At 36.6% G+C, this 9,836-nt stretch overlaps 1 protein-coding gene across 1 annotated transcript; it reads left to right on the top strand.

Annotated features, from left to right (window-relative positions):
- The first annotated feature begins 203 nt into the window (after nucleotides 1–203).
- LOC116166215 (insulin-like growth factor-binding protein complex acid labile subunit) lies at nucleotides 204–9,800 on the top strand. The gene is made up of 3 exons (XM_031481077.1): nucleotides 204–276; nucleotides 7,593–7,742; nucleotides 7,791–9,800. Exons 1-3 carry the CDS (start codon nucleotides 226–228, stop codon nucleotides 9,759–9,761), a joined length of 2,172 nt encoding a protein of 723 aa, XP_031336937.1. The 5' UTR covers nucleotides 204–225; the 3' UTR covers nucleotides 9,762–9,800.
- The last annotated feature ends 36 nt before the right edge of the window (nucleotides 9,801–9,836 follow it).

The following is a 9,836-nucleotide window of genomic DNA, read 5'->3' on the forward strand; positions in this document are numbered from 1 at the left end:
ATTCTGAAAATTAAACAAAACCTTCGCGTTTATTATATAGGGTGGCAATATGAAACACACGATCAAAGAACGTTTACCGGTTTACAGCACCATATCCTTAAATTAAGTTCGTTTTAGATATCACCATGACAGCGCAACGGAAACGAGTGGGGGTGATATATCCTAGACGATATGGTTCGAAATCAGAAATAGTAGCTATCCGAGCATTTAAAAGAAAGTCTGAAAATGTGGAATTATGTGATTAATTTTTGCTTAATATCTATCAACATTTTAAACGTAAGTACGTGAAAAAAAAGTAAAAATTTTGCTTTACAATTCGATATCCGTTTATTTTACGAAATTTATAAATTAAGAACGGTATACCATTTTGATTTCTGTTTTACGGAAGCTTCCAGGATACTACTTCTAGGATTACCTATATCAGGACTCATAATTTCTTAACGAACTGATATGCCACCTATATTTAATAAAATTGGTTGCTCTTTACAAATCACCCAAATCATGTGAAGTATGCGTAACGATTTCCAGAAATGTTGATTCTGTCGAATACATAATTCGTATAGTACGGTATAATTAAAAACGATTGTAGGATGATTCGCCCCCGAAAATTCGCCCCGGTAAATTCGCCCCTGAAAATTCGCCCCCGGAATATTCGCCCCCAAGTAAATTCGCCCCCGGACTATTCGCCTCCGTAAGATTCGCCCCAGAAAGATTCGCCCCGGAAAATTCGCCCCCAAGAAAACTCGCCCCCAAGTAAATTCGCCCCCGTAAGATTCGCCCCAGAAAGATTCGCCTCCGGCAAGTTCGCCCCCGACAATATGCTCCTGGAAGATTCGACCCCGGCGATTCCGCTCCCGTAGGATTCGCCTCATAAGATTTATTAATCCTCGGAGGTAACAGGGCCAGCAGTTCATAAAATGAATTTTGTTTAATTTTAATTTTTTTTGTAATAACTGTGTACCTATACCTACATAAAGGGGGTAGAATAATAGCACTCCACTCAAATACCTGTTAACTAAAATACGAATAGGTAATTATAATTAAGATAAGGTTGAATAAAGTAAGGGAGATTTGCAAAGGATTTGACATCCAAAGGAAATAAATCCTGTATTCACCATGACATTTTTTCAGACATGACATATGGAAAATCTACCTTAACTCTTGTATTACAAAAGGACATTTTGATTGACTGAGTTGTTAGCTTCTTAATTTCTTCCCAACAGAACGTTTGATGGCTTGTTTGGTCATTGGTGGTGTATTTGTTTTGAAACTTTTTATGTTCCTATTTGTTATATTTTGGCTCTTCTGGCATCAGTAATAAAAACGTGTCTGTATTGTCATTTTTATACATAATAGTAGGACACAAAGTATACAGGGTGGTGACTTGCGTAACGCATCATAGGGATTTCAATGTAAAATTCATAACATGCGATTATTGGCTCCCCAAATTATTTTAGAGCAAAAATGTATTAAGGTTTTTTGTAGAAAAAATAGTATATTTCATTAGGAGTCCGGAAAGCAGGCTTTTTCCGTGCGCGCGTGGATTTCTGGACGTGTGTCGTGTAATGAACGATATTTTTTATTATACTTCTTTTAAATCGATAACATAAAAAACAACAAACTCGCTAACATTTTTATTTTGTAACAGTTATAGAACATGCGTTTTCATGGTTACTCTCAAATCATGTCAAAGGCGATTTGTTTAATTAGTTTATTTCAGATAAGGTTGACGAAACGTCAAAAAATGTCACAAATTCTCAAAGAAGTTTATCTAAATATTCAAACATCTACGAATTAAAACGCAAAATACTTACATAAGAAACATTACAACGCATATAGATTTTCTGAAAATTAGTTTACTTCCCTGTAAATTTGTATTTTAAAGCAATATTTTGGGTATTTATATTCAGCGCACGGAAAGAATCAAAGGGATCGGGAATAGTATATTGAAAGACAAGTGTTACAATGCGACCTATTGTAATACGACTATCTTGTGGCACGAGTGGCGACGCGAAGCGTAGCCACGAGTGTCCGCAAGATAGGAGTATTACAATAAAGCATTGTAACACGCGTTTTTCATACTATTTTTTCTATTTCGGTGCTTTAATTTAATTAAAAAAATCATTATCAGAAACTATAGGGAACATTAGAACTAACATGTTTTATGTTGGGAACACTTTTTATGCCGTTAAGTTTTAGGTTCGCAGCGTAGTAAGACTGACATTTTGAAGTTCAAACATGGAAGTACCCAACGAAGTACCTACTTGTACTAACTAGTAACTGCCAACTTAAGAGATGAGTTACCAAAAAAACCGACTATAATCACTGTCTTTGTACAACTGTTTTCGGCCGAAAACAGTTGTACAAAATCATCATTGTGACACCGAAATAGAAAAAATCCATTTCGAACTGCTGCTAATTGATAACTGGATATATTTTTGTTTTATAGACTTCCATGGCATCGCAGATTATTGAAAAAGGTGCTGGTTTTATTTTTCCAATTTTCCGTCTTTATATGAAAAAAATTGAAAACTAATACGGTTGAATGGGGTAAAAACAATTTTTCTACAAAAAACTATTACATTTTTACTTTAAAATAATTTGGGGAGCCAATAATCGCATGTTATGAATTTTACATTGAAATCCTTATGATCCGTTACCCACCCTGTATACTAAATTAAATTCATTGTCTTTTTAAGGTCTAAATTTTTGGTAAACGGTCATCGTTCAACATTTTTTGATCTCAAGCAGACCGTAGCAGACTAATATGCTACTTAACTAACAAATATATAAAGCAAACTTTTTTTATATTTTAAAGAACTGTGATGTTTCAAGTTAGATTTTTTTAGACTATTTTAATTATGATTTGATACTTCAGGAAATTTTATCAATGTTGGTGTTTTTAAACGCAAAATTACATCAAATCTGGATCAATTTTCAAATGTAAGTCTAAATAAAGAATCATCCTTTGTTTATACATTGATGCCAAATACATTTCAATACATCTATAAATAGTTCATAAATATTTCAATACATCCATAAGTAATTAAACTCCTTTGTAAACGCATTTTGGTGTAAAATGTATTGTAAACATACGGTTGATGTTGAACCGTTGAATCAGCCTTTTACAGGTAAGAGACGATTGAATATGAACAATTTCGAGTTATCAGTGTCGCCGTATTGAGTTCCAAATATCATAATTTTTGCAAACATTTATTTAATTAATTTAAACCAAACCTATTACTTCCGAGGGTTATGGGGCGAATGCTACGGGGGCGAATTTGTTGGGGCGAATATTCCGGGGGCGAATTTGTCGGGGCGAATATTCCGGGGGCGAATTTGTTGGGGGCGAATACTCCGGGGGCGAATATTCCGGGGGCGAATTTGCTTGGGGGCGAATATTTCGGGGGCGAATTTATTTTGGGGCGAATATTCCGGGGGCGAATTTTCGGGGGCGAATTTACCGGGGCGAGTCTTCCGGGGCGAATTTACCGCACACCATTAAAAACACATGTATAATAGTTGTATATCATTGCTTACCGTTTATTAAATCGTGGAAAATAACATAACCTCTTAAGAAATTAAAGTTGGCACTCCGGTATTTTATTAACATCACTACCAACTGAAAAACAATTCGAAGCAGAACGAATACTTTTTCCCATGCAAGGTAGAAAGAAGGTAAAAAAATCCCTATGTTAGATATTGTTACGTATGATCCAGTGGTGTATAATATATATAAAGTCATAAATAACCCTTCACACGGAATAATTTTGCTCCACTCGCTCGCAAGCTCGCTCGTGTCGCAAACGTAAACTTTCTGAATAATAAACGGCGTAACATGCTTGTAATAATCACGGGCGATGTGCGAGAATTTTCAATTCGAATTAACAAAAACCCTGCGCACTGTGAAGTAAGTACCGTAACGACAGTATCCGCGAATTTTCTTGAATCTACCGATTGCAGTCGAGTACGGTACAATCAAGACTAGACGCGACACCACTGTCTTTTTTTTACGCGGCAAACCTGGTAAATTCATACCCATACAAAACATAAGCATTTCCAATGCTAAAAATTTTGAACCACCATCTCTGAGATTTAAACAATGTTGGTATTTTTTAAACGAAACTCCGTGTATACATATCTTAAAATCAATTTTTGTGATTTCTTTTTCCCGCTTATATTGCCATCGAACCCAATACGACATTATCTTGTCACGACTTCAACTTATTCTTCAGCACAGTCACGGACAGTGTCTTAAATCGTCTACGAAAAAGTGATAATGAACCCATAAGTTGATACACGTGACGCCATAAAAAGTTTAAGAAACAACAAATCCAGAGTTATCCATGGTTTAAGTATTACTTTGATCAAACGTAATGTTGTTAGTGCGTTTATAGAGCCCATAACCAAATTGGCAAATATGATAATCAAAACGGGTATTTTTCCCGATACCTTGAAAATTGCTCTAGTTATTCCTCGCTTAAAAAAAGGCTTAGATGCGCAGGAAATCAACAATTACAGACCGATCTCTAATCTACCGGTGCTTAGTAAAGTAATTGAAAAAATTCTTTATAAATAATTGGTCATTTTGAAAACTACAACATTTGCTATCGACACCAATATGGTTTCCGTAAAAATAGATCAACTTCTGACTCAATTAACAACTTAGTGTCAAAAGCGTTACAGAGTTTTGAGAATAAATAATACACGGTTGCCGCGTTTGTCGATTTGTCCAAAGCTTTCGATTGTGTAGACCACGACATTTTAATACGGAAGCTTGGGCACATTTATAGACTTTGCATTCGGAGCAATTCTTTAGTTATATCTTTTGTAACTGACAGATATCAATGTGTCAATTATAATAATTCAGTGTCCAACAAATTGCCGATAAAGCGTGGTGTACCGCAAAGGTCTATTCTTGGTCCCCTGCTATTCTTAACTTACATTAATGATCTCCCTGCATGTCTACCCGATAATGTACACTGTATACTGTACGCCGATGATGCAACGATAATTTATACCGATCAGAACTCTAAAAATGCATACTCCACCATTCAAGAGTGCATCAATATTATTGACGTATGGTGTGCCAATAACACCCTAAAACTAAATCATGGTAAGACTAATGTCTTGCCATTATCATGGAGGAAAAATATTCCCAATGGTGAACTACAAATTAGTTTCCTAGGTTGCGTTATCGATGCTAAACTAGATTTCAACCATCAGTGTAGTAGTCTAACAAAAAAGTTGCACAGGTCAATATTTCCATTAAATCGACTACGAAGCAATACTTCCCTAAATACAATTCGATCTGCTTACTACGCTTTTATTCAAAACATCATTTTGTACGCAATCCTTGCTTGGGGCCACAGTTCCCACTGGCGGTGTATTTTTAGATTACAACGCAGAGCTGTTCGCGTAATAGGAGGCATTGGATATAGAGAAGACTGCCAAAAAACGTTTGTTAAACTACAAATTCTGACTGTCCGGTGCATTTATATTTTAGAAGCCGTATGTTATGCTATATGTTATACTAAACCAAAACTAAACGTAATAAATCTCAGAATACACTGCATCATGAAATACACAAACATGACACTAGGAACAAAAATAACATACGCGCTGAATTTTGTAGGCTACGCAAATCGCAAGATGGTATTCTGTACCAGTACCAGTCGGAATTTTTATGCAACTGTTTGCCCCACACATAAAACAATTACCGTTGCCCAAGTTTAAAAACAAAATTAAGACTTTTTTTATTGTCGAAAGCTTTTTATGCGTTTGATGAGTTTGTGAATAACTGTAAATGTATTTAGTTTTTTTGTTCTATGAATGTAAACTTAAATGTTTTGTGTTAGTTAGTACAACAAAGTGTAAGTGTAAACCTAGGTGTAAACACACAGTAGCACAATATATCATATTATTATTATAGTCGGTGTTTCTTGTAAGAACTCAGTTCTAGCCTGGTGTAGCAATTTTATTAAATGGAGTTTATTGTGTAAGTGTGTGTTTCTTTGGCTTTGCGTTTGGGTTGAATACGAGTGGGTTGTGAGAACGTGGTGTGTTGATGAGAAGAAAGAGTATTGTGTTTTTTAGCTGTGCTAGGCCGTGTAACTTTATTGGGTGGGCCTGTCTTTGTAGTGCATGTAAGCGGATTTGGTGCATATTACAAAATTAAATAAGATTAAAATTTTAAAATTAGTACATGGTGTAAACTGTGATAATAATGATCTGTTAGTATTTACACATACACTGACACCTTTAGGGTTTTATAAACATTACATTGTAAGGGATCACTACGATGATCTTATGCATAGAGAGTACATTAATCATAATCACCTTACCCGGAAACGTTCCTATATACTGCCACCCTTTTATAATAAATAAGGAACTCGAACTTTAAATTATATTGTACCTAAACTGTATAATGAATTGGGCATTGTTTATGTGGACAGTAAAGTCAGTTTTTGCAAACAAATTGAAGGGTATTATAGCTAAAACTTAGTATCAATATTTTTGTGTTATGTATATTTCAAAAGAACTGGTAATTTGTTTTTGTTCATTTTTATTTATATACTTTTGTCATGGTTGACTACCCCCCCCCCTCCCCCCGCAGCGTACGCACTTTATTTATTAATGATTTTTGTTTTTTTAACTATCGTTTAAAATGTCATATCGGTACCCACCGATAAGTCGTTGCCTTGGTGGGGTCATCAATTATGTTTTGTTAACGATCCTCGAAATCATTTATAATTTTGTATTGCTATCTGTTTGTCCGTCTGCCTGCCGGTCCGTCTGTCTGTCCGGCCGCCTGTCTGTCCGCCTGTCTGTCTCTCTGCTTGTCCGTCTGTCCGTCCGTCTGCCCGTCCGACTGTCTGATCGACCGTCCGTCCGTCCGTCTGTCCACACGTCTGTCTGCCCGTCTCTCCGTCTGTCTGCCCGTTTGTCTGTCCGTCTGTCTGTCCGTCGGTCTGTCCGTCTGTCTTTCCGTTCGTATACCTGTCTGTCCGTCTCCCGTCTGTCTGTTCGTCTATCTGTCCGTCTGTCTATCCATCTGTCTGTCCGTGTGCACGATAACTTTGTGTAGATACGTCCGATCGCTTTGAAAACATTGATACACATGTTCTTCAAGATATAAGATAGGTCGCTATTGTTTTTCGGCTACGTAGACTAACGGGCCAAAAAGTTATAGCCCAAAAACTGCCCAAACCTCTAAAATCCTCAAAGAACATATGAATGTCCGGTGTTCTGTGTTAGTAAATATTCCTTAAACCTTAGCTAACTATGCAGATTAAAAAAATTGCGCATACGCAACCCAACTGTTGTATTTGTGCAATCCCAATTTTTTTATCTGTTAAGATATTTAAATTAAATTTTGTACGTTGGCACCTCAAATAAAAGTAAAACTGATGACGCTAAAAAAATTGTTTTGCGCATGCGCAATCCAACAACATTCGATATAGGATACTGGTAAATTTACAAACCAAAAGATACAAAGGGAATTGCGTCGCGTGGGCCAAAACACTTCTTTGTGTTTAAACCAGAGATTGTAGACTTTCAACATGTAGGTACTAATTTAAATGCTTTTACAGGCGAAAGCGCTTTGGAATGTGGAAGACTCGTGCCCCTTAGTGTGCACATGCCAATTGGAGCATTTAAAAGAAACCGCAATTCATCGCTTTGTTAAAAAACACGGAGAACGAGATCCAGCTTCAGAAATAGAATTTCGTACAACCAATGAGGTAAAGTGCGCCATAATTTTGTCTTATAATTTAAGTTGCTTTCTTCAGGTTTTCTACGAAGATGAGTTTGAAGATTCCTCCGATAATAATCCAGTGCTTCGGGCAGCTACGTGTATTTTACAGACGGAGACTGATACCATAGACCTGATTAACTTGTTACCTAAGAACATAGAGGCGCTAACTTTAATTCAGGGAGCACAATCTGGAAATAAGTCTTTAAACTTTACGACCTTGCAGAATTTGCCAAATTTACAGATCGCCGAGCTATACGGTTCTAATGAGCCAAGTGGGAGGGGGAAAGAGAACGTATTTAATTGTTTCATTGATACCGCATTGCCGAACCTAAGGTACTTAAATTTGGATAGAGTGTCGATTAAAGTGAAGAAAGAGTTGCTAATTAAACATGACTATGAGGAAGGCGAACAGATGAAACTCGAAAATCCAAAATCGCGACCATTTGCATTACTCCAACGTGCCAAGAAAGAAATTTTGCCCTATAATACGTTCCTACAGCAGGCAGAAACGAAGAACGTGCCCTCCTTTACAAATTTCGATAATCTAATTTTGCTACGAGTCAGCAGTTGCGAGTTCCGAAATGTCGATTGGGATGTGTTCGACGGCTTACAGAATCTGCACCACTTAATATTAGAAAGAAATAATTTGTCAGTAATTACCGGTTTCGCATTTTATGGTCTACCGCGCCTTAAGAGTTTATCACTAGCGAGAAACAATTTGTCTACCATTCAGGTCACGGATTTGGCAGGACTACTCGAACTGGAATACTTGGATCTATCTTATAATAATTTCCAGTTACTATCAGAATTATCATTCCCGCCCTTCCCCAGTTTAAAATTTGCAAATTTCGGCAACAACCCCATTAATTTGGTATTACCGGGCACTTTTGAGGTGATGAATACTACCGTTTCGCTAACACTGGGAGGAAAAAACGCCAAATTGACAATCGCTCAAAATTCTTTTTCAGGGTTGAAAATGCTTCAAAAACTAATACTAACAAACCTCGATTTGATAGTGCTAACAAGAGAATTGCTCTATGGCATGCCTAATCTTACAGAACTTGTAATGTCGGGAAACATAGACCAAATTGAATTTGATGCTTTTGTAGATGTCGAAAAGTTAAAAAAGTTGGTGATATCGGGAAGTCATCTTCAACAACTGTCTATGGATGCATTCAGTGGACTGACTAAACTGCAGATTCTCGATTTGTCCTACAACAGATTGGTGTATTTGCCGCCGGGAACATTTGATCCGCTTAAAAGTCTTAAAGAATTGTACCTCCAGAAAAACAAGTTGATGCATTTACCTCAGAGTATCTTTTCTCAGATTAATCCTAAGTTAATTCGGCTAAACGAGAACCCGTGGACCTGCTCGTGCAAAATGAGCGAATGGAAACCGATGGTCGTGAACAGAATTAAACAAAGAATTGGAAGACATTGCGATGTTAGTGATGATAAAGACGCTGGATGTGACTTTGAGCCAGTGTATAACATAAAGTACACTTTCGACACTCGGGTGACCCCAAAATGTAACAGTCCCAAAAAATTTATGAATTGGAACGTCTTCCATGTATTGCGCAAGCAATTACGCTGCGCCAATTATAAGCCAAAATACCGCAAGAAGAATCAGAAGCAAGAGATTACCGAAATGGAAACCACACAAAGTGTTAACGAAGCTAATTTATATATGACGAAAGTAGAAAAATTTAAGAAAAAAATCAAATACCATCCCGAAACCCAGGAGATGCTTAGCAATTACGTCAAATCGGACAACGCGCAAGATATGCCGATAAAGATTTCCTTGTTTTCTTCTATGACAAAGAATGACGAAGGCAATGACCTAACTTTCATGGACACCAACTTTCTACCCCCGTTCAACTTAAAACTGCATCAAGACGAATACTACAAGAAAAACAAAACTAACCAAGTAAAAGGACATAGGAAACAAAAAAAGGTGTCAAAATTACAATCTAAAGATGTTAGTGACGTGAAGATTTTGAATTAAGTGAACTATTCCTGTCTTTCATATTATTTAACGGACTGTACGATGTTTATATTTTTGTATTAATAAATAACTAAT

This window comes from Photinus pyralis, unplaced genomic scaffold (genome assembly GCF_008802855.1).
Source record: "Photinus pyralis isolate 1611_PpyrPB1 unplaced genomic scaffold, Ppyr1.3 Ppyr1.4_LG3a, whole genome shotgun sequence".
Lineage (NCBI taxonomy): Eukaryota > Metazoa > Arthropoda > Insecta > Coleoptera > Lampyridae > Photinus > Photinus pyralis.